We start from the raw sequence: 25,391 nt of genomic DNA, 5'->3' as shown, positions 1-25,391 counted from the left end.
GTCCAAGAGTTGATGAAACATTTACTCAGGCAACAAATATTAAACTCATGGTGACACAAAAATGTTCTTCCCTCCAGGAAATACTCATCAGCTTGTTACTGATGGATTTATTCCTTCTTAGTTAGCACTTGTTGCTCTTGCACTTCGGTATTATCCACCGTCGAACTATTAAACATATAACACGTCGCATAGACAAAGTACACGCTTGATCACAAAGTAGATACAATGAACATCATAAATAAAATGCGTAAATAAAATGTGGCTGCACGTCTGAGAGGGAATGAATCCAAATAAAATATATCAAAACAAAACTGGAAACACCACATAAGACATCATAACTTTAAGCTTGAAAGTTATGGGGACTTCTTCACGAGCCCTTGTCTAAAAGCTGTCCGTGTGAAACATAAAACGGAGCCATAGTTCCTACCTAAAAACAATTAAATAAATCACACAAACATTTAAATAACATGTAAACAATATTGAAAATTTATATATATATATATATAATATTTATGGCATTTAAACTGGGCACCTTTGGTCATTATAGGGACTGTGAACTCTTCTAAAAGTAACAATTCTAATCACATTACCAGATGGAATATAAATGGAAATACTCCTGCACCCTCTGCCCTCATCTTTCATCGGGCTATGTCTGTCCCGTGCATATGCATTTTCAGCCTTCAATGCCAACACTGTCACCCTACACCTGTCAGTCCCACCTTTTACCACTATATGAGCTGCCCATGATTCTGGGAGCAAGAGAGCTAAAATGCATCTGTCATGTTGCGGTAGCAGCCTAATGACAGACAGAAAAAGAATCGCAATAGGTTGCTGGCTTCTTCAATCAGTGAGCTTGACATACTGTAGCTCACTTCCTCCCTTCTGGTGCTAAACCAATGACTGACATTGTTGCAGGAAGTGTAAAGATAGGACCCTGGTGACATTGACGTGATACTGCCTTGATCATGTTAGAACTAGGTTAAAATCCCCAAACCCCCCAACACCCAAACTAAGCGACACCCATGTCGAAGCAGCATGTGGCAGCTACTTTCAGCTTTATTCAAATAAACATTAAAGAAAAAGGTAGAAACCACACACACACACCTGCTAAGACAAATTCAGTGAAAACATGTCAAAGGTCTCCTCCTGTGTTCCCCTACCAAAGTTGATAGGGGACACATTAACAATGGCATCACTCGAGCTGTCATGTGTTACTGATTTGCGCTTAGCAGTGACTTTGCCTCTCTTGTCTCTTCAGACTCCTCCTCATTGCTGTGGCCATCCTCTCTTTGTATTCTGTACATCTTCTCCTTGTGACGGCAAAAGAAGGAGGTTGGTATTTCTGTTTAATGCAGTTAAACTCACCCAACTTTGGCTGCAGGATCTGAGGGGTGTAAATGCCGTCATCTACAATCTAGAGAACCATTTATGGTTGTACATCTAGCACTAAATTTCTAATACCAAATTAGCTTTATAAGATTGCATGGCACATTTTTACCTTAATCATTCATTGTTGTGTCCAATATTTACTTAACATAAGTCAGTTTTGATGTTTTTTTTTCTAATATGCTGAAAAATGTATTGAAATGCACTGGGGTACATGAAGATGTGGCTTTAAGGGCTGCAAGGAACAATATTTGGGAAGCACAATATTGGCATTGTGCTTAACCCTTTGCATTGAAGGTCTACAGTTCTCTCATTGTTAATCATGGCAAATTCTTAGTCACTGTGTCTGCTGTGACAGGATCCCTCATCTATGAGAAGCTGGGAGAGAGAGCATTCGGTTGGCCCGGGAAAATGGCAGCATTTGGATCGATAATTATGCAGAATATTGGAGGTATAGGCCGTCAAGTAATGTGTTTCTGTGTTTTCCGACGGAATCTGTCAATGCAATCGTTTACTGCAGTTTAAAAGTTGCGTAAACGTTACGTGTGTATTATGTCTTCTTCCTCTTGCAGCCATGTCCAGCTACCTCTTTATTGTGAAGTATGAGCTGCCTGAGGTGATTAGGACCTTTTTGGGTTTGGAGCAAAGTTCTGGGTGAGTACGTGTGCTTCTTGAAAAGAACACAACCCCTTTGATGTATGTGTGTGTCATGTGTTTGGATTTTTAACCTCCTCGCTGTGTTTGCAGTGAATGGTACCTTGATGGAAACTACCTGGTTGTGTTTGTGTCTATCGGCATCATTCTGCCTCTGTCTCTCCTTAAAAATCTAGGTAAGGACTTAGTATGTGTATGATTTCTCTACATCAGTGGTGACTAAAATCAAACTTACAGTATATTGCTTAGTTTTTTGACCAAAGGCTGCAATCTGTACTTCACATACTTCTAATATTACTACTTCCTGCTGCCCGAGGACAGATTTCCCTGTGCTTCCATGCTGTTGCAGCTGTCTGTAATTAGCTCTGGCAAACCAGAAGTAATGTAACACTCGTTGAGCTCTGGCAATTTGAAGTTACAGTAACATAATACTGTAGTCAGCTCCATGCACGCCGCACACCAAGTCCACTGAGAAGAAGTAATTAAGACAATTAGGCACTAAGAGGTAAATGGCTGTAGATCTCATCCGAGATGAGTTCAATTCAACAAGTGAAAACAGAAATTAGCATTTTTATGTTCACAGCACAGGATTTGTATTCATATTTGTTGCATTTGCTCACCGGTCCATTCAGACCTTCAAGGTTTTACGCTGCATCTCAATTCTCATTTGTGTGTTTTTTTGTCTATTCTTGGATACGGGTCACAACCTAGAATGGGATCTGACCCAGGCTCTAAAATACACATTCTTTAAATCCCTTATGTTTTTTTTTCTCCTTAGGCTACCTGGGCTACACCAGTGGATTTTCCCTTTCCTGCATGGTTTTCTTCCTGGGCGTGGTAACTTCTTTAAAATCACTATATAGTATGAAATATAAGCAATTCAGGTCTAGAAAAATCCAACTTACAACTACTTTAACCAGACATTTTCCAACAGACTTGCATGTAAAATATATGGATTAACAGTGCTTTACCTACCTATTCTAATAATAACACTAAACTAGGTGATGATGCCTAGTGTTGAATAAGTCACTTATGGTGATACTACTAATAAGAAGTGTATCACCCTTATCTGCTGTCTTAAGCATGCAAGCACACACTCACTGCCCGCTTTATTAGGTACACCTGTACAATGCAATACAATTGGCCACTATCAATAAGAAACAGGGAGTAGAATTATCACCTTTTTGACAGTTTCGACCTTTAAAAACTGCGAAATTATACCGTTGTACAAGTAGATGGCATGGCAAAGCTGCCATATTGGATTGTATTAGATTGTACAGGTCTACCTAATAAATGGCCAGAGCTGGCTCCAAATGACTGGTGATGTGGCTACACGAGTGTTGGATGTGTAAATAAGCTACTTTAAGCCAATAGGTGAGCTTTAAAAAGTTAATGATTTATTAGTGTTAGATTTAACAGATTTTTGCAGGTGCCCTTAAGTGGCCAGAAATTGCAGGTCGAACAAATACAGCAAATCGTTATAACCGAGATATCTGTCTATAACCATTATTTTGACCCTGTCCTCCAATTGCCGCAGAGTTTAGGACTTTGAATACGGCCACCACAGGATATATGGCTCTGTCTGTGTTCCCTGTTTAATGCCTGCAGTTCACTCATTTACAGTTAAATTATGTAGAAAATCCAGAACCTGCACATCTATGGAAAATAAATCCCCCAAAATGATTTGGAATACAAAGGAGAATGACACTTGTTCATGCATATCACTTAGAGAAAACGTCACATGACTTAATGTCGTTCTTTTTCAGGTCATTTACAAGAAAACTCAGCTGCCCTGCCCTCTTCCATTTTTCTACCACAACTCCAATCTCAGCACGAACGGCTCGGATATGCCGGGGCTGTACGCCATGCAAAACCACTCGGCACATATGGACTTCTCCCGGGCCGACGTTTCCCCTGCCGTCCTGGGCAGCCACGATGCTCACCATGCCACAGGCGTCCACTTTGAGCCTCACCCTGAGGAGGAGGAGATGTGCACGCCCAAATACTTTGTCTTCAACTCTCAGGTATGACATGGCTGCTTGTAGACCGCAGGTTTGTTTGCAATGCTGTATACGCGTTACAGTATAAACTTTTATGTCAAGTATTTGCCAAGACACGTTTGGTGAAGGTGGGGTTTTAGGGGTGTGTTTTAGCTACTGTGTGTTCAGGCCTTTTGTGTGGGCCTATAGCATTATGACTCAGGATAAAAATATGACACGGCCCTATTGATATTGGCAAACAGTGCAAGTTGTTTTAATGTGATTCTCTAAGGTCTGCCACTGTGTTTCGAAAGGGGAAAAGTAATTTCACCTTTTTCTAACAAGATTACTATCTACCTGCTCCTATTGTGCTGTTTTAGACTTTAAAGTCACATACAAAACATTTAAAAAAATATTGTTTCCTAAGAGAATAAAAAAACTGAAGCATCTAAGCGAATCGGAGTCTTCGGAGAGTTGACACCAAAGACAGCCCAAAGGAAAACTGGTCCTGAATAATGAATGACTTCATTGCACATAAACACAGCAGGAAACTACAGCTGACAGTTAGCATGCAAGTGCAAGAACAGTGTGCTCTGTGTCTGGATGAGGTGAATTCAGTCTGTGCTTCTAATCCTACAAACATAAACCGCTGCTTTACTCTGTGTTTCACTCACAGTATGTGATCCAATGATTAATGAAAAGAAAATGGCATTTTCGGGCAGGGCATCTGGAAAACCAAAAAGCCAGCAAGTTACAACTAGAACCAACAGTGCTGGAGCAAATGCTGTCAATCATACAAACCACAGTGTCCCCAATATGTTTTATGTCCAACTGTCTTATGTACCAGAACTCTTAAACACAACTTATCTAAATATAAGTGACATATTCATGACCCACATTGCAGACATTACATGGCTTAGAATGGGTTTATTTAGAGTAACGGCACCATGGTTTTCTTTTCATACCTACATGTGAATCTGTTTGTCCTAAATGTCAATTTTGATCATTTTGTCACAGACGGCCTACACTGTACCCATCCTGGCTTTTGCCTTCGTCTGCCATCCCGAGGTCCTGCCTATCTACAGTGAGCTGAAAGAGTAAGTGTGCTTTTATTTATGCTCCATACATAAACTTCAAAGCTTTAATTCATAGGCAAATTGAGCCGTGCAAATTGTGTGTTTTTATCTGCAGCTATGTCAAAATGTTACCTTTGCAAAAAGAGGATGTAACATTACGGGGAAAGTCTGAATTTAGACCAGTGGGTGCAGAGTATGCTGCAGTTCAAACACCGCGGTGCTCTGACCCCTATAAATGTGTGTCTGTGTCTGTTGATTCTTCAGTCGCAGCAGGAAGAAGATGCAGAACGTTTCCAACTTGTCCATCCTGGCTATGCTCATCATGTACATGCTATCAGCGCTATTCGGCTACCTCACCTTTTATGGTAAAAGCAAAGATACACACAAGCAGTAGTAATCAACTATCATTTTAGACCAAAGAAGAGGATAAAGTTCACTCAGATTCAAGACACAAACACTCAGATGACAGCTACTTAGTCTGTACAGAAAGAATTACATTACTATATTTGTTTGGTATAAATTACTTTACATAACTGTTCACGCTAATCTCTCAGTGCACATGTAGCATTTTACCGTTGTATGTGGTCGAGATAAAGCTGCCTTTATATACCTTTATAGGCCTAGTCACCCTTCACCACTTCATTAGCTTGTTTTTAAATAGTTTTAATCCAGTGATGTGATCCATTTGTGTTTGTGTCTGCTCCAACGCAGGTAATGTGGAAGCAGAGTTGCTCCACACCTTCACCAAGGTTTATAAGTTTGACACGATGTTGCTGCTGGTGCGTGTGGCCGTTCTCACTGCCGTCACCCTGACTGTCCCCATCGTGCTGTTCCCTGTAAGTACATTGCACATAAAAACAGTCATGGCCTAATGTGTTTTTGGCTACGGGCGAAAAAGAGGCACAATAGAAAACATGGAGATTAGGGGCTTATTACACTAGTGTTTTTCCATTTTCATCAACGTCAGCATCTTTAAGCGGAGACTTGTTCAAGCACTGATATAATTTGATTTACGTCAGTCGCCACCCGTGTAGTTTATAATACCTCGGCCACTGCATTCCACCCGATGCCAGCCAGCCGGCTACTTGTAAAACATTCATTCAGTCAAACATTACAGCCACTGTGTCATTCTGCTTACAGACTGTTGTTGTTTTTGGTGCAGTCGCTCGTTTTTGTCATTCGCTGGTTGTAGCAGGCAGTTGGGTGAAAAAGAACACACTGTCCAGTGTGACACTGGTTTCGTCATTTGAAATCCCAAAGCACGCAGGCTGAAGTCTTAAACTGACACACCTCTTATTAACACACAGGCTACCGTGCCCAAACAAACACACACACACACACACACACACACACACAGCTCCCACACCTTTTTTACTTTTTGCTCTTCTGCATTTTCCTGCAAGATTGTGCCAAATGTAAGCCTGTGTGTAATGTCCACTCGCCAGAACTTATCATCTTACTCACAGTCACTCACACATATGCACGTGTACACACTTCCCATCCCATACATGGCCAGGGGGCTAATTTTAGTTTGACCCTTATGTGACATGAGGACAACAAAAATGGCTGGTGGCCAGAGGAAGCTTCATGCCCCCCCCCCCCCCCCCCCCCCCCCCCCCATTTAGTTTCATGCACACTCTGAGACAAAGTGTGTGTCCTGTAACAACAAGCAGCTGCTTATTCCCGTTCCTGTAGTGCTTGCAGTGAAGTTGCGCTGCCACAAGAGGGCGGCTTTGTTGTTCAGTGGCAGGAAAAACGCTGACAAAGAATGATGCAGCAGTGACTCAGCAGTGAAGCTTAAATGTGTGGGAATCAGTAACACAAACACACAGGCTTCATAAAATGTTGCTACATATTAGCGATTTAGTTCTCACCCAGGATGTTCCTCTTCTCGGTTTATCCCTCCCTGACACACACACACACACACACACTTACAGACACACACCCCTCCACCCTAAGCAGACACTGCTGCTTTTTCTGTGAAAGGGAATGTGACAGAGGATCCCCATGTCTCTACAGTGGAAGTTTACAGGCTCCGGGCGGACAGTGGAAAAACCCTCACCCTGAAAGCTCTTCAGGGACAAAGAGAGGCGGAGGAACTGAATCGGAGGGGTGATCTGTTAGAAGTGGGAGAGAGAAACACGAACCTCAACCTGGGGAACGTAGTCATCCAAATGTGTTGTGTTAACGATAGGTGATATGTTGAAACACGTACCCAAATCCAAATCAGAGATACGGAGAAACAATGGAGCGATTGGCTGATAGTGAAAATGGGAATATACCTAAATCTTATTCGGGGAAAGATGAAATGTGCGGAATGGGAAAGGTAATCAGACTCCTGTGGGTTTGGATCCTGTAATTGAATCATGTTGCTCCAATGGCAACTATAAGTGAGAATTATTGCCCTTTTTCAAACATTCACATGTGTGTGAATTTGGTAAATATGTAATATAATATTTAATATAATTGGAATATGGTAAAAGTAAGGATCATCTACATGGATCCCACCTGTAAGGCAAACTTCAGGAATATCACATTTAAACAGAATTGAGTTGAAGTTTTGTCGTAAACATTAACTGGTTACAGGAGCTAATTAGTAGATGGGGGGAAAAAAACTAGGTTATGATCGAACAAATCCAAGGTTTGTAGGACGGCTGAGAAATGTTAGTATGTTAGTATATAGGTTGGTTTTATTGTAAACACGAAGCCATCGGTCACCAGGGATAATGTAAGTGCATGGTAGGAAGCAGAGTGCGGAAGCGGAGTGTGAGGAAACTGAGCCCATGTTTAGAGCAGTTTGCAGAAGTCAAATGAGTAGCAGTCTCTTCCTTTGACCTGACACTTATCGAATCAATTTCTGATTATGGTTAGTCTGGTTAACGGCAAACATGCCATTATATTTATGTCTGACATGACATGGAACATTTCGCTGACTCCCAACTGAGTCATGGGACTTTGCTTGATCCTCACAATGCACACATTATAAACTGTAACGTAACGTAACGTACCATGTGTAGACAAAAATGAGGAAAGAACACTATGAGCCTCAAACCGTGGTTAATTGTAGGTTGTGTTTGTTTTTCATTAACCAAATTCTTTAGTGGTGTATATAAAACTGGTTTTGCCTGTGGATGCCTGCATGAAAAGAAGTGATAATAATCTGCCGTCTACGCCCCCGAAGTTTCCCCGAATCTCTCCTTGAATCTTCCCGTCATTAATTTTACGGGGAAATGCTGCTGACTTTTAGCTAAAGATTAACGTTAGCTTTGTCTGCTACTATCCAGTGGCTCCGGTGGAGGTACAATATGAGAGCAGTGTGTGTGTGGTAGTATTCATTTAGAGACAGGTCTTTGGTGCAAAGGTGTGTGTGTGTGTGTTTGTGTTAGTGTGTGTGTGCAGTCACATGGAGGGTAGATGCTGACAGATCACACAGGGCTTTGGCAGGAGCCAGTATATAATGAAAGGGCTTTATGTGGAGTCAACCATGCCCCAGTTCTCAGGCTCCAGCTGGAGACTAGAACCATGGGAGAGAGCTGAAAACGAGCTGATTAACAGCATCACCTTTACGTCTTGCCGTCGTGTGGTAAAATTCCGGTCCAGACCTTTATTTCTAGCGTTAGTATTTTACTTTTAATTAGTAAAGGTTGATGCGTCAATAAATCACCGTTTTGTGTGGTAATAAAGTGATTACGAAGTTTGCAGTTTTACTTTTCACATTCATACAATCACTGAGGATAAATACAATCTTTTTTTATCAGAGGGTCAGTTAAGTCATTTGAGTGGGTCACACCCTGGTGATAGAAGAGTTGATTTATAACTGAACTGGTAACATATCACAATTTCTCTGTAATTATATCGCATTGTTTTAGCCGGATTTATTTTCGGACTGTTTTTTCTAGGCACAGGAAAGTTGTTTGCTGAACTGCTGCATAGAGTCAGTGACATTGCCAGAGGGCCTGTGTACATTACAGGGGCCTCTATTTGGGGTCCGTTTGCCCCTGGATTGTTTTGCTTCCATGAAGTTACAGTGGATCACACAAGGGTTTTAGGAATGTTTAAGTTCTTGTGAACTCAGAAACACTGATGTGGCTTCCTTGTTGTATTTTTACTAGACGGGCGACTTCTAGCCTACCGCACATAGTTTCACTTCATGCTCAGAAGCTTTGAATATTCAAAATTGTGTCTGTGAAAAAGAAAACAAATGGCTTTATGTGCAAATGACAGGACAGACTGGCAGCTCGGACATGGTTTCTTTCTAGCTTTAAATATACCTACACTTTCATATGTCCAGATCCTGGGCCCGAAAGAACTGTGATGACATGGTCAAAGTTAGGGTAACAGTTAGGTTAAGATTAGAGTTACTTAGGTACTGATTATGGTTAAGATTAGGGTAGGACTTCAGAAATCAATGTAAGTCAATGGAAAGTCCCCAAGGGCTAATAAAAACAGTTTTTTTGCGTGCGTGTGTGTGTGTGTGTGTGTGCGTGCCTTTGACAAGTAAAGAACAAAAAGTAAAAAGCAAATATCACCCAGTAATCTCCAAAGGCTTTTAGCCAGGTAACAGTTGGGTGCAGAACAGTTTGGAGCCCAGGAGAGAAATGCCACATCCAGGCTCCACTTTTCCAAAGCAAAATAATTATGCAACACTTGAGTGGTAGGGGGGGTGGGGGGGGGGATGCTATGGGTGGGAAGCCTCTAAAGAATTTCAGTAAAGATGAGCATAAATCACTAGCATTATGTCCCTCACAAAATGAGTTTTGGCCAAATGCGTTAACACTTGCTTGGCAGTGAACATTTGTATGTAAGCGCTGGGGCCTCAGTGCCTCCTGACATAACGGTGGAGGTCACTCTGAAATAAAATCCAGTTAATGTTGTTTTTTTCTTTTTCTACTATACCATGATGACTGTAAATAAATCTTGTACCTAAGTCAGAAACCGTTTTCTTTAAAAAGAAAATCTTGCACATGTCTTTCCAGGTAAACTAAAGTTCTTTGACTCTCTCCTTGCAACTGATGTATCATTGTCCGAACCATATTTAAAGTGTCACAGACAGCTGCAATTAAATGTGTTATGGTGACCAGTGGCCCACATTGGCCTTGTAGAGTAATGAGGAACTGGAGGTGAAAGAAAAGTAGCATTGGTAAGAAGCCCCTCCCACTTTCTTCCACGCCACTAACTGGCTGATGCAATCCTATAGTTTCATTGCCCTGCAGGAGATAATCCTTTGCGTTCATAAAGGGTGAAACAGGCATCAGCCTTTATCACCTTTCCCCCTGTTTCCTGTGAGCACAGTCACCTCAGGTTTTACCTGATACTCACGACCTTTCACCTACTAGAGGCTTGAATAGGCTGCCTGTGGCTTAGTAGCACAAGGGTCTTAGCTGGAATCTTCTGGTTCTCAAACACAACACTAGCACTTGACACACTTCCATCGGTGGCCAAGTGTGGGAATCAGCTTCAGGCACACAGACTGCTTGTTTGTTTGACAGCACCAGGTGCACAAATGGGTGAATGTAAGAGCAACAGGGACATTTCATTGCACTCCAGTGTGAAATGGAATTTACAGCTGGCATTGAATGCAACATGAATTGGAGCAGTGCAGTGCAGCATTAGTCTTTTTCAGCCCATTTAAAACTTTACACAACAAAACGTTGCTATGATATTGACAAACTGATTCTGTGTCATCAAGGCAAAGGCTTAAATGTCAATACTCTGTTTTTTTTTTTTTTTTTTCCCCCCAGATCCGATCCTCTATCACCACATTGTTATTCAGCGGTCGAGAGTTCAGCTGGATTCGCCACGTGTTGATCGCTGCTGCCATTCTGGCCTTTACCAACATGCTGGTCATCTTTGTCCCCACCATCAGAGACATCTTCGGATTCATTGGTAAGTATTTTGCTGAACACAAAGTGGAATTGCAATGCAATTTGGCTTATAACCACGATTCTAGCTGCTAGTCATTAGGAAACAATTTGTTACCATATTTTCTTTATGTAACATCAATGCCACACTCATTACACCCTAAATTATTTAGGACTATTTATTAGTCCTTTCTGCCATGATAAAAATGTGATTAAATGTTTAAAAGCAGGTATCTGATTGGATAAACGAGCCCCCCTCTTGGTTTTGTTGCAGGTTCCTCGGCAGCCACCATGCTCATCTTTGTCTTGCCTGCGGCTTTTTACCTCCGCCTGGTAAAATCACTGCCACTTCGCTCTCCACAGAAAATTGGGGTAAGAAGGGAGAGTTTGAGCGGAACCCAGGTGTGCACCGTCATGCATCCAACCACATGTAACCCCTCCTTTGTCTGTTCTTTTTTCCACCTCTCTCTCTTCAGGCAGCCATCTTCCTTGTGGTGGGATTCATCTTCATGACTGGCAGCTTGTCCCTCATTGTCCTCGACTGGATCCACAATCCCACAGGCTCCAGCGGCGGTCACTAAATCCTCTTCTGCCCACCTCAGATTCACATTAAGGAGTGCAGCAAATACCCAAACCCCCCACGTCTCCTGTCTCAGCTGGTTTAGCATCTGGGAACAGGGTTCATCAGAAGCCACCATTCAAACAATGATTATAAAACCTAGCACTGCACTGGGCTAGAAGGTCTTGAGTTCTTCCTCCAGAGAATATTTCTGGAGGGGAATCTTTTTAGCGCTGTTTCTATATTTTGTTTAGATGCTCCAAAAGTCCTGGATGTGCCACAACCCAAACCCAGAGAGGGGGTACCAGACTATGGCTTCACCATCTTTGAAGAGGCAGAACAACACATGCTGTGCAGCCCCCACCTAAAGTGAATCTGTGAATTGCAGTTTGCAGGACTGTAAAGACAATGGCAGTCCCTCAGTACCCTGTGCACTTGAAGGACATTTGACATTTGGAGGCTGAGTGAATCACCCTCCATTAAACAAGGAGCACTTCCAGCATTACATTTCAGCATTATGTGGATAAAGCTAACACAAACACAGACACGCACATACACAACGTATAGACATAGTCAAACACACGCCTGTATTTTTAACTAACTACCCATAAAAAAGACCTAAAATTCATTAGGCAGCAAGCTCATCTCATTGCATCCATGTAGTACTTTAATTCTGGAAACTTCGGTTTCATTTTTCGTTTATTGTGCTAGATGTCAACAATGTGAAACTCTGCCAAAGTCTGCATGCACATACAGTTCTGGGTCAGTTGAGTTCAAGCTAGAGCTTCCCAGCTCCACACTCTCAAGGCTGTTTTCATCCTAGCTGTGTACATGAAGCAGGAGATGCTTTCAGTATTACTGTCACAGAGGGGTTTGAACATGCAAGGTATGAATGTACATAATTAAGTGTATCTACTGAAGAAATTAGTGTTTTACATAATATCTCACTTGACCTCACATGGCTCATTTCCATTCAGGTTATGAAAAGCTGAATGACCATTTTCAACACACAGTATATACACCTGGATTATTATTATTGGCACTTGATATGGCTGGACATCTAGGGTATGTGAAATCATATGTTGTTTTAAAAAGGGACTAAAATAGCAAAAAATACATAAAACAATTTTAAATAAGATGCGTTTTACTACAATACATTTGGACAGTTGAGAAATTATTTAAACTGGTTGAGCCAAACGTTCTAGAATCAGTGTGTATAAATTTAGATTGCTAAGACAATGGTAAAATATTTTTTATATTTTCATTACTGCTAAAAGATATCACCTGTTCTCTAACACACTCACAGGATAAGCCAAAAGGACAAAAAAAAAAAAAAATCACCTGTTTTCTAACACTAAGTGCTTTTCAGTTAAAACAAATAGTATATTATTTAGGGGAAGGCAATTTTATAATAATAATAATAATAATAGTAATACAGTGAAAATTGACATTTTTCACAACAAAAACTAGCTGCTCTCTGACATCACCAGCAAGCCATAATTAATATCCTAAAAATCTGATATTTTTTGATAGGTGGATTTCTTACTGGTTGATGTGTGTGGACAATGTTGACATTACTTAAATTCAGCAAAATTAAATATAGATTGGAAATGGCATATTTTGATTCTCTGGTACTAGATTCATATTTAGCATGCAGATACAAGAATTATGGTATTAATCTTATTGTTTCTAAATCTGCAATTGAATAAGATACGTATTCTTTTGAACAGTGGTCATTTAAAGAAACGGATAAGTGATAAACACTATAATACACATCATGAGGCTTGTTGTAACATGAAAGTGAGCTAGAGTATCAAAACTAACAATATCCAGAGGTTATGACTCATTTTTAAACTGTGAACAAACTCCAAATACTATGCTTTTGTTCTAACCTGTCACTCAAACACTAAAATGTTTTTTAATGGTCAAGATTCATTTTTATGTGGGGAAACATGTTTGTGTAGTTTACGGTTCTAGACAATTCAGTGCCTTTGACACTTGAAGTAGTACACATAGGACACTTTGTCCATTGGTTTTGATTGTCCACCACATAGTTACATAGTCACAACCTCATTATTTAGTTGCACACTTGAAAATGATCAACACATCAAAATTTCCTGATGCCTACAATCTTAACATTTAATCGGATATGAAACCTAATCATTTGTGCCTTTTGGATTGTTCTTGTTAAATTAGCTTCTAATGCAGGTGCATTTAGTAGGACAGTAGGATAAATGACAGCAACATTAAAACCCCACATCTGCGTAATTTCACCTTTCTACAATACTGTTACGTGTCACAAATACATCCAGCCAAAGTGACAACCTTTTATAGATCTTTTGTGGATCTACATACAAGAATCAAATAGATATTTCAAATGAAATAGTGTATATTGTGCATGTTTTGGTTTAGAAACATGGTCCTTTTGGACAATTGTATATGCTCTGTAAATAATCTATATTTTATGGTACACTGACACTCATCGTCTGTCAGTGGGTTGTTGGGGGGAATCTGCCTTATATGTCTTCTGCAATCCAGTGTTTGTTTTAGTATATATATATATATATATAATGTGTATTAGACTTTTTTCTTGCTGTTTGACAGTTGTCTTTTCCTTTATTTGAAGCTTGTATATTTGTCGGAAATTTTGGTCTCAATATATCAGTTTTCTCGTTTTTAGTACAGACTTTTCATATCAGGATGAATGAATCAACAGCCTACTTCATGACATGGTTTTCCAGAAGTCTCAGAAACGAGGCGCCACGTTTCTGTAGCTGACTGGCTCCTGCTTACCAATACTGGCTGAAAAATGAAAGCCGTATCGATGCTGATAACAGCGCTGCAACTTAGAAGCGAGGCGAGATCATCTGAAGTATTACCTAGCAACACTACAGTCAGGTTCTTACAGCAGAGAACACCTGTTTGTCATCATGAGAGCACATGGTTCTGCTGTTTCTTGAACAGCATTAGTATGCTGACGTGTAAATGTACGTCTATGCTAACATATAGTCAAGTATATACCTCTACTACAGAAAACCACAATGCCCAAGAACCTTCTGTGTTTGGAAGTTGTGAAACTTGACCTGGACAATCCTACACAGTTGTTGTTCTTTACTTACTGTGGCTTACAACATATATAACTGCTGTCATAGAAAAGCCTTTACAAACCCAGTGTTTGGAAGCTTTTCCTTCCATGATTTTACTTGAACTTATGTTTTTCGACATCAAGCTTCTCGACCGAAAGGGTCCACACAGCCTGTTCAGTGCCGGTAAATGAATGTTCACAAATGGATTGTTCTCAGTTACTCTTTTTATTTTAAGTTTTACAAATGTTTGGCTGCAACCTAGAGTCAGTAGCTTGTACTGCTTGCCAGCAGTCCACAAGTAGCTTTGAAGACTCCCAAGACCACATCTCTACCAGCTATTAGTATCTCAGGTATTTAGTCTCATTACAGTTCACTTCTCACATTTGGATGCGTTCAAATATTTTCACCTATTTTGCATGATTGAGCCAAATTGCACAGTGCTGTTGTTTATTATGCTGGTCTAGATGATAAGTTGTTATGTGGATTTGTAAAAGTCCCCAGCTAAGTTGTACAGAACCACCTGCCTTATTTTACTATGGACCCTCAGTCTCAGAGAAGCAGGGGTTCAATGTTTCTGCTTCCTGTGAGTTCATGTCATTTGGATTTGTGATTTTCTTTTTTTTTTATTATTATTATTCTTTTTTTTTTTGTATCAGTAATGCTGTTTCATTATGATGAAAAATAAAAATGTGAAATGAAAAATATATACTTTTTATTTTTCTGCTTGGATTTTAAAGGTGTTGCACTATAGAAGAAACCCAGAAACCCCCTAACTAGAGAGAAGCTTCTGGTTTGTAGTATATTATACTTGATGCGTTTTTATATTGTAAATGCCTTCATATAATAATTTTTGCTTGTGCGATTATATAGCTAGTATAAGTAATTTAAATTGTATCCGGAGTTGTTTTACTAATTAGCCATGTGTTTATGTTAATCTTTGCAATATTTAAATTTCACCTTAAGTGAATTAAAAATTAAATATTTTACTTTTAAAAAAAATATCTAAAGTTGCAGTGCTTTATAAATGTGTATTTTATTGCTAGTTCATTTCATCAATGACCTGAGTACTAAGTAAAAGCAGAGTAGCTCACTGTGCAACATTAGCAACATTAGCTGCTAAGCTAGCTTACTACGTTAGCTGTTGTTCTTTCACAGTATTCATGCAAATCTAAACAGACACTTTCCAAGTCACAAAAATAAACTATGCTGCCAACCGTCTTTGTCACAACACACAGCCATTTGCTTACATTTCAAATAATATTTGAAATACTAATATTTAATAATTAATAATAATAATAATACTTGCGTCTTCCTCTTTTGCTTTTACTGACGTAGTAAACTGTAGTGTTTAAGGTGCACGCTGCCGCCTCCTACTGTCCAAAGTGTGTAACTGCATGAACACTGGCTGTTACTGCTGAAATTATAATAATCTGAACCTGTAACTTTTAGTCCCCTGTCTCTGACATGTTCACAACATCTAACATTAACACATAATTTTCCATGGGGTCCAGATATAAAAATTGCACTGCGTCCAGATTAGCGATAAGATGGAGTCTGGTCATGTCGTATTGGAAAGGCTTTTTCAGTCCAAAGTGGACCCTGAGATTGCTCCGGGTTATCTAATCAGCATAAACACGGCCTACACTGTGTCTCCTCTTGTACACGTGTGCACACAAGATCAATTGGTGCCAGGAAAATTGCAAAGCAGATACAGACTAAAGGACGTTAGACAATGGCACTGCTCCTGCAGGAACATAGAGCCCCCTGGTTTTACTAACAGGTCTATGGGCAAACTGGCATCTCAGGAAGTAACAACAAAAGACATATTTCTGGCATAACAATCAGGTGATATTGGGCCCCTGGAAATATAATAGATCCTTCTGTTTCCCATCCAGCTGCTATCTACTGCTAACATGTAACACCAGCTTGAAGCGTTCCCAGACAGTAAAAACAAGAGCTGGGAAAATGAATTACATAACCTTCCCACTTCTTTCCAAATACATACCTACAACAACCAAGGTGGACATGATAAATTGTGAGAAGTAATTCACTTGTGTGTAAGTGGATTTTTTTTTTTCCCTTAAAAAAGTTTATGCATTGCATTATGCATTTATAAAACCAAAGATCCTTTAAACTCGGAAAACATCAAACATGACCAAAAGAACACTGCCATTAAATAAAAGACGTGAGTTTTTCTATACTATAATAAAAAGTCCTTGGCCGTAGAGTAAAATGTAAGAATGTAAAAATCTACATTTGTATTTGTTTGGCTTAGACAAATGTTCTGTATAGTTTTCTGACATTTGTAATGTAGTGGATGATGTTGGTACTATCAACCTGTCCAGTTTCCCCTGAGCGTTTTTTGGTAATAAAAACCGTTTCCTAAGTTTAGATTAGGGTTTTTCTATATGGTGTTTTTCTATATTATGTTAATAAATTAACATTAAGAATTTGTTTGTATTTATTCTTCAGTGACTTGCACTCCCATGTCTTTCTTAGTTCAGTGCTGGTGATGTGTTGAACATTTTACTCGACTCTTCATTCATGTCTACTGAACTCCATTATTTAAAAACAGCGTTGAGCTAAGGTTTCTTTAAACGGACGTCATGTGCCCGTTTGACCTCTTTTAGTACAGGCCTCCATGAGGTATTGGGAGTCTGTTAAAGGCTCACTGTGGTTGAGAAATACTATATGAAAATCGTATTTGCAGAGACACCACTTATCAGCAGCGAATACAGATAATAGCTATTTAGTTTAGGACATTTAATTATTCATCATATTGAAAACAAATATACATTGTGTAACAGAGGTTACGTTGAAATGTCTGGGGGCCAAGGCTGCAGACGCAAATGTGTTATTGATTTGTGTGTGTTTGCAGGGGAAGAAGGACAACGCACACAGAGTGACCCGCATCGGGATGCGGGTTACATTCTACCATACGGGTTAGATCTGGTTACAAAACACCCACTAGCTTCAACCTCTGGTCGATTTCCCGCTGTGTCCTCCCTTCACCTCCCTGCGCTCTCAGAGCTCCCTTCTGACCACAGCAATTAAATTCCTGGTGAGCAAGTCTTTCAGATGCAATTCGCTGAGTTACCCATGTTGTTATCATGTGGTGTCGACCATATCCTTATCCTGGACAGTCACCTCATTACAGAACACAGGAAGTTTTCAACCTTTGTGACACAGTGTGTACACAAAGCACACTCGAAACCTGACATATCATGAGTACAGGTACTTAAAAATGAATCATTAGTATAAAAATAATAACAGGCTCACCTACCTTTACAATCCACTCTCACACTCCTTCTTTTTGACTTTCCCTCTATTTTGTTCTGTGAAGGATGTTCTCGTCTCTTCCTCTTCGCTAATTTGCTTTCTTTTACGCTCCCTCATCTATCTTGTCTTTATGAGGATTAGCTGGACTGTTCTGTACAGTGGGGCGAATTCCTTGAACACAATCACCGTTAATAACTCACTATCTTTGTGGGACAAAGTCACAGGTTTGGGTTTAACTAGTCACACATGGGTCAGACAGTAGCCGCTGAAAAGTAATTAGTAATTAATTTGTCTATCCAAACGGGTGGGGTGGACAACTGTAGAAAAACCAGGATTGGAAAATAATGGGAAAGCATCATAGAGACTTATGACATTATGACAAATCTGTCATTTATGAATCACAGATTTGGTGAACTTAGAACACTAAGTTGTACATTTTACATTGAGATGTTTTTTACCTAGTAAAGTTCTAGGTTGTAAATACCTGGTTGTTATCGTGGCTCATTTGATTGGCTGTTTGGCGATGAGCCGATAGCATACAGTAAGATTATCTGATCTTTTTCTCTACAGTTTTTTGAGTTAACCTAAATATCAAAATTGGGTTCTAAAAAAAATCCAAATAATCATCAGTAAAAAGAAAAGGAATTTCCAAAGTGCAATGTGCAGCTAAGGTGAAATGTGTAACAGACCACTGTGAGACTCTTCACATTACATGCAGTCATTTGGTCTTCTGTTAATATAAAAATATTGATTGTAGGGTAGCAGGGTTTTTTTTTTTTTAATCTGCAGTCTAATGGTTAGAAAGGCGACACGGTTCATCAGCGGTCTGGGTCATTTGGCAGGAAACTTAGCGATCACAGTAGCTGTTCTCCAGCTATTTTCTGTAAACACTCATCCTGTTCAGCATCGAAGCCTGTCCCAGCTGTCAGTGGGCGAGAGGCAGGGTACAACCTGGACGGGTGTCCAGTTCATATCAGGGCCAAGACGGACACATTCACAACTACGGGCAATTTCACCAGTGAACCTCAACATGTATGATGATTGGAAAACTGATTACCCGAAGGAAACTCACGCAAGCATAGACAAAAGATGCAATCAAATAAAAGATTTAAAAAAAACCCATAAAAGTGCAATACAGATGTTTTAAAGTTAATATTATATATATTAAATAGAAACACAAATTCATCTCCATATCAGCTGAGTCAAGTCACAAGTGTGTGTGTGTGTTTGCCTGTGTGTGTGTTGTTTGTCTGCTGTTATTTCTGAAATTGTGCCTGCCTGAACATTAGTTCAGTTCAGCCTGCTGGTTCGAAGGCTAACGGCTCCTCTGAGAGCAGAATCCTGCATCCATTAACACAGTCACAGTCCAAAACAGACTCATTCCACAGCGTCAGTTATTGACGCCTCCCCAGGCATCAAATATTTACGATTATTATGTCCTTTGGTTTCCCGTATAGACACAACAGGTAGCGGTCTGCATCTCTATTGGACGCCCCAGAAGCACCACGACTTGACACCATGGGAATAATCGTACCTGCCTGTGCATGTCTCATCATAACATCACACGGTTTAGTTAACTTTACACAGAAATACAAGCTTGTCAGGGCTCAGCACCAAAAATTCAGGGTAAAGTTAAGTTAAAAGATAAGATAGATACATTTAAAATCACACACACACAGAAGATGGTGACCTATTTTTACTTTTACAGAAGTGTCAGCACTAGAACACAAAGTGGTATGTTGTGACCATGTGACACCCACAACACTTCTCAAGACATACACACATAAGCACACACAGCGTAATGTCACAACACCGTAACCTTCAGGCTCGAAGGAGAGAGAATCTAAACAGTGGAGTCGAGTCACAAGAACTCACTATTTTAGCAAAACATTGTCTTCACTGTGGTATTAGACAGTACACTGAGTGTGGGGTCTGACTCAGGTCAGCTTCTCTCAGGTACATGGGAGCTGCCCCGTCTCTCTTGAGTGTCAGAAAGTAGAGGTTGCTGTTTGATTTGGTATGTCGCACTCGTAGGCGCGGTGTTACGCGCACGCAGTGGCAAAGATGGCAACACGGTGACAGAAACCACATTCTGGTGTGAGAGTGTAACCACTGCCAGCTGAGGACACACACTTAACACACACACAGAAGGTAATCTTGATTCTGGCCTCACAGTGGCCTTCAGGGCAGCTCGGTAGACGGTGTGTCAGAGTGTAACATTGCAGAAGGTCATTCCTCAAATGTAACACTGGTGTTAGAAGCTCGGAAGAGGAAAGCAAACCGAGACATTTCAAAAAGTCAAAAAAATAACAACCGTATAATCATAAGTGCACTATATGTTAGATGTGCAGGTGTTGCAGTCAGTCTCCTGCCTGTGCTACTATGCACAACTTGGCTTGGAATCAATTTCAAACAAGGACATTTTCAGCTTTGTGTTCTTCTCACACTGTGTTAGAAAATAAATGTATTTGGCAGAAAAAACTGCATTTGTGTGTCTGTGTGTGTTGTTGATTGTTGGCAAAGGTGTGACAGTGAATGTTCTCTCTCCAGGTGTTTTGTTCTCCCCTCTGTTGCCCTGAGCTAACATGCAGGGAGATTCTGTTCCTGTGTTCACATGAACAAACAGCAGCAGCTTCAACATTTACCCTTGATTATATCAAACGTAAAAAAAAAAAAAAAGATCTTCTCCAGTTTACTAGGAAACATGAAACCTCTGGTCAGTCCATCACTAGTCTACATCTCTACAACTATGAAGATCCAACAGGGTTTTGACGGATATCCATGAAATCTCAAACCGACATTTGTGTTGGTTCAACCGTCAAACCAAAATTGGCCAAATTAACTGGGGTAATGATCATAATACCTTAAAAAACAAATGATATCCCAATCAGCCCTTAAACCTTATACCCGTGTCAGTTAGCATTGACATCAACAATGGCTTAAGACTCAAAGCTAAGCCCATTCTTACAAGGGTTCACACATGCACTGCATGACAAGCTCTAATCACAGTTCAGTTTTCTGAACATAAGTACTCAAAGTCACACAGTTGAATTAAATGTTTCAATGCATAATTTCATCAAATGCATTGTGTTTTTGCTTTTTCTTTAAAACGACATCATTGCCTATGTTACGAAAAGTGAAGCTTGTAATAAAATGTATTGTTCCACAAATAGAAAATGACTGTGAAATAACTCCTTAATGATACAAGGCGGCGATGTGAAAACGTTTCCGATCAGTCAACTTGTGCTGAAAATAAACAGTGTCAGAACAGTACAGTTCAAAGGTCATTGCTGGGGGTTGGTTTGTATTAGGAAATATCTCATTTCCTAGCATAATTGTGCAAAAATACTGAGACAGCTTTCTAACACTGAGCTCTTGCCAAAAGTATTTACAGTAAACGGAAGAACCAGTACTTTTCACAACCCTCTTGGCTGTAGTCTATCAGCATGTGAAAGACATAAGACAACGGTTGAAGATGAAACGAAGCAAATTTACGAATTATTTTCAAATTTGTATTTAATCACTGTGTTTAAACTAACAAATTTCAAAATAAGAATTTAATGTGTGTTCAGAAGCCTTTTAGTTCCTGATGATCTGTGTGGCAAAACTGTGCCTTCAACACTCAAATGCAAGTCGTAAAGGTAGTAGAACTTATCAATGAATCCGTTATAATAATGTAATTTTTAACGATATTTTGATAATAAGTTTACTTTTACATACTTTGATTTAAATAAACTATGAGGTAATATGGGGAATTTTTACATTGTCAAATACGTTCTTAAGGAGTCAAAAGTAAATTAGTCCAGAAAAGGACAGAAGAATGTTGACCTGATGGCAGTTATGTGTCCAACTTTTGGTTTTACTAGCATCTGTCTGTTCCTGGAGTAATTTTACTCCTATATGTGTTGAACATAACTGGCTCTCGTGAGTTAATGTTACAAATACTATAACCTCTCTCTCTCTCTTCCCTCCTAATATTTTGTATATAAATGTAAAAAGTTTACAATTTTAAAGTCGTAGTTCTTATAATAATAGAGTCAACGTATTTTTGATAACGTGCTGCGTTGAACAGACAAGCAATGTTTATATTTAGACTAGTAATTTCATAGAGATAAAAAAAAAAACATCACACAAAACTTATCTTCCTTAATCTCAGTGAGAAAATGTAAATGTTTAATTGTAATGACCCTCAGATAGACCTGTCAGGTTGTCCCCCACCTCTGGCCCAATGGCAGCTGAACCGGAGAAGTGGTTACATATAATTGATGATAGGGTTCATAATAATAATAATAATAATATTATATTATATAAGTTTATATTATCTTTAGGCTTCTCCAGACAGTGCTGGATTTCATAAAATAGCAAAAGAACGGAGATAATATTAAATCTTTTTAATGCAAAAACAATAAGTGGAAGAATTCCAAGATGGAGGGGATTTGGTGAGAATGCACAGCTGTCATTTAAAAAGGCTTAGTTGTGTTCTTTCCATAAGAGAAACTGTCCCAGCCAGGAGGAAATATGTAAGTTATTGTACAAGTGGGGCCAGGAGATTCAGACAGGGGTCAATATGGAATATATCATGCAACACAGCAACTCACTTTGTCATCATACTTTAAATTAAATTTACCAGACCACACAACAAAAACGGCTCATTGTGAATGACAGCTGTATTTTCTGTTCTTTTACCGTCTGTGTTTGTTGTCAAATGCTCACAATCATGTGCTGCATTTCCTTCGGGGTTGACTGAATCCTCTTAAAAACTGTTTTGACTCAGCATGAATCTCAGAAAGCTCCTTACAACACAACTACGGGTGTGGTTGACAACTACCGTATTCACGATTGGTAATCTGTTAAATGCAAAGATTAAAGGTGCTTGTGGAGTTCAGACTCAACTTTGTAGTCTTTTCTTTGGAAACCATTGTAGTCAGCATCATCCTCTGTTTACTCCAAAATCTAAAACATGATTCACATAAACCTCTTTTTTAAACTGGTGATTTCACCCAGGGAAATTGTTAAACATGAACAATTTTTGTAAGAACAAACTCTTCTTTTAAGAGAAGCACTTGTGTATCCAGGGGCCCTTTCCCCTCCACACACTTTTGTCCTGTTTATTCTCCTTATTTGTTTTTCATTATCATAGTACAGTACTGGGAGGGAATGTTTACACGGCTCTTGTCATGTCAAAATAAAGTAACTGTTACTTTATTTCCCAGTAACTGTATGTTTTTTATGGTGTGTTGGTGGGACAATGAAATTTAATTCTGTATATTTTTTTAAACACTGAAACGAGTAACATGTTGAATTTCTTCAATTATTTGTGTGAATTCGGGAAGCAGAAAACTATTACTACTGCTGCAATGAAGGTAATGATTGTAGCTATAGGAACCAGAGCTGTCCAACTTTGTTAATAGCTTTGTCTAAAGTCTTTGGTGATGTAGACCATGGTATACTAAAATAATATTTGCTCACGTTAGTGTTGTCTGAGTAAATCATAGGCTGTTTTTCTACTTATCTGTATAGAATCCAGACAAAAACAAGTTGAGGTTATTTTGTAATACGAGAATAAAACTTAGGAAACTATTAATATCGGAGATTGAACATTAGCAACAAGTGAGTTTGCCACACTTCGGTAGCCCACTCTTCATCTCTGCTACTCGTGCTCACCCACAACGTGTGCACACACGGGTTTAACTGTAAACTACGATAATGAGGCTAATGGATCCAAATATGAAGGTTATATATTAATATAACCTGCATAGCCACTTCTTATCAACACTATTAGTATTTCCTTTACCTAAATTCCTGTTGAGCATTCTTTGATGAGTTATGTCATGTAGAGTCCTTTGGTACATGCTGGAATAGAAAAGTTTGTTTGGTTTTTGATTTGATTTATTCATTGTATGAGCATTTCTCCATTCCTCCAACACTAACACCTCACATTCAGTGCCCTCTTTTAAATGGGTTACAAGGCTTATCCAAAAGTTAGTTGTTCATTAAAATGCCATTCTCTTGAATCCGGCTAATTCGATAAATGCAGTAATGTAGGCTATACAAAGGAATGTTCAAACCTATAAGCTCCTGAGTATTTGCAGGAATTTACTCTACATAGAGGCCTGTTTGAGTGCAGGCTAAAAGTCTGTTGGGTTTGGCTTTTTTGAAAGACTTGCAGTTCATCACACCTTTGTAGCAGCATCTTTGATGGAACTGTTCTATCAATAAGTAGCTCTGGCAGTCAGTGAACTGGGGACAAATGTCTCGTATTATATTGCACTTGGTATCAATAAGGAACCAACATCAATTAATGACAGCGATCTTAAATTGGGATATTAGGAGCAAGAAACAACAATTAGTATTGTTTAAATTACATTTATGGCAGTGCACTAAAATAGAAAATCAAGAAACCTTTGTTCAATTAAGCTTATGAAACACATCACGCTTGTGTTGTGGGGTATTAGGCTTAACGTTTTTATCATCATTCCTTATAATAGCTCTTTTTGTCATTAGGAAGCCATGATTATGATTTATTTTTTCCCACTGGACAGTAAAGCAAATTGTTTACTCACCACCCTGAAGTTTCAAGATATATTGCAAAGCCTTCGAATCAATTCTAGTGATAATTATTTGTGGCCAGACAGGGAACAGTTTTATATTTATAGCTATAAAATGTATTGGGGGAAAAAAATAAAATCAACATGTGGACAATGATCTGCTGTGTCGACCCTGAATTCACGGGATAACTTACTTGGATCTAAAAGAGCTCACAGACAAATAGGGACTGTAGAGTTCAGACTAAATCACATCTTTTATGGGTTAAGCCTTAAATATGAAAATCAGTTTTGCAGTGGTCAAATATATATTTCTGGTCCTGTGTATGTTACATAACTGTGCCACAGACTGCAGACCTCCTCCTCAGCACCTGTTTCTCACTCAGCCACAGACTCACATCAACTGTCTTTACACTTAGACCCTTAAAATTCAATGAACATAAAGCCACAAAGTAACAAAGGGAACGCCTGAAAACAATCAGTGTATTCATAAACTGTCCAACAGAGGTACAAAAATGATATCATCTGCAAACTTATGCTAATAAGTCATGCAGGTCCTGTGAGATCTGCTGATGGAATTTGCCAATACAGTGTTACTGCAGGCCAGGCAGCTTTTGGCAACAGACATGACTTGTGAAAATGTGACGGTAATGAGCAGGCATGACTCAACAGAAACAAACCTTTTGAGTATATTACTCATCATACTTCAAGCACTTTCATTAAAATTTTATTTTTTAAATGGCCAAGAACAGACAATGAATCCAACTATGTAAAATTAAAGCTAGAATAAAGCTAGAATAATTAAACCGTATGTCATTGTCAAAAATAAAACGCATCAAATGTCTCTTACCACGACCAAGCTTCAAAGATGGGGGGAAAAAAAGACAATGATGATGACATTAAAACCTTTGTTTAGCTTCATATGAGCTCCAAAAACCGCTAATTGCAGGTTTTAATGGCAAACAT

The 25,391-nt window shown here is 39.2% G+C and overlaps 1 protein-coding gene across 2 annotated transcripts in view; it reads left to right on the top strand.

Annotated features, from left to right (window-relative positions):
* slc38a4 (solute carrier family 38 member 4) overlaps positions 1-14,194 on the top strand; it is a 30,256-nt gene extending 16,062 nt beyond the window's left edge. For both annotated transcript variants that reach the window (XM_067490820.1, XM_067490819.1), the window contains exons 5-16: positions 1,259-1,332; positions 1,745-1,837; positions 1,959-2,040; positions 2,134-2,216; positions 2,819-2,877; positions 3,807-4,064; positions 5,037-5,116; positions 5,360-5,460; positions 5,807-5,931; positions 10,837-10,981; positions 11,231-11,328; positions 11,433-14,194. In XM_067490820.1, coding sequence (XP_067346921.1) covers positions 1,259-1,332; positions 1,745-1,837; positions 1,959-2,040; positions 2,134-2,216; positions 2,819-2,877; positions 3,807-4,064; positions 5,037-5,116; positions 5,360-5,460; positions 5,807-5,931; positions 10,837-10,981; positions 11,231-11,328; positions 11,433-11,537 — 1,303 coding nt within the window. In that variant the 3' untranslated portion in view covers positions 11,538-14,194. The remainder of the gene's footprint in view (positions 1-1,258; positions 1,333-1,744; positions 1,838-1,958; positions 2,041-2,133; positions 2,217-2,818; positions 2,878-3,806; positions 4,065-5,036; positions 5,117-5,359; positions 5,461-5,806; positions 5,932-10,836; positions 10,982-11,230; positions 11,329-11,432) is intronic.
* Positions 14,195-25,391: the final 11,197 nt, after the last annotated feature.

This window comes from Channa argus, chromosome 21 (genome assembly GCF_033026475.1).
Source record: "Channa argus isolate prfri chromosome 21, Channa argus male v1.0, whole genome shotgun sequence".
In the NCBI taxonomy this organism is placed as follows: domain Eukaryota; kingdom Metazoa; phylum Chordata; class Actinopteri; order Anabantiformes; family Channidae; genus Channa; species Channa argus.
This window is presented reverse-complemented; position numbering and strand designations above follow the sequence as displayed.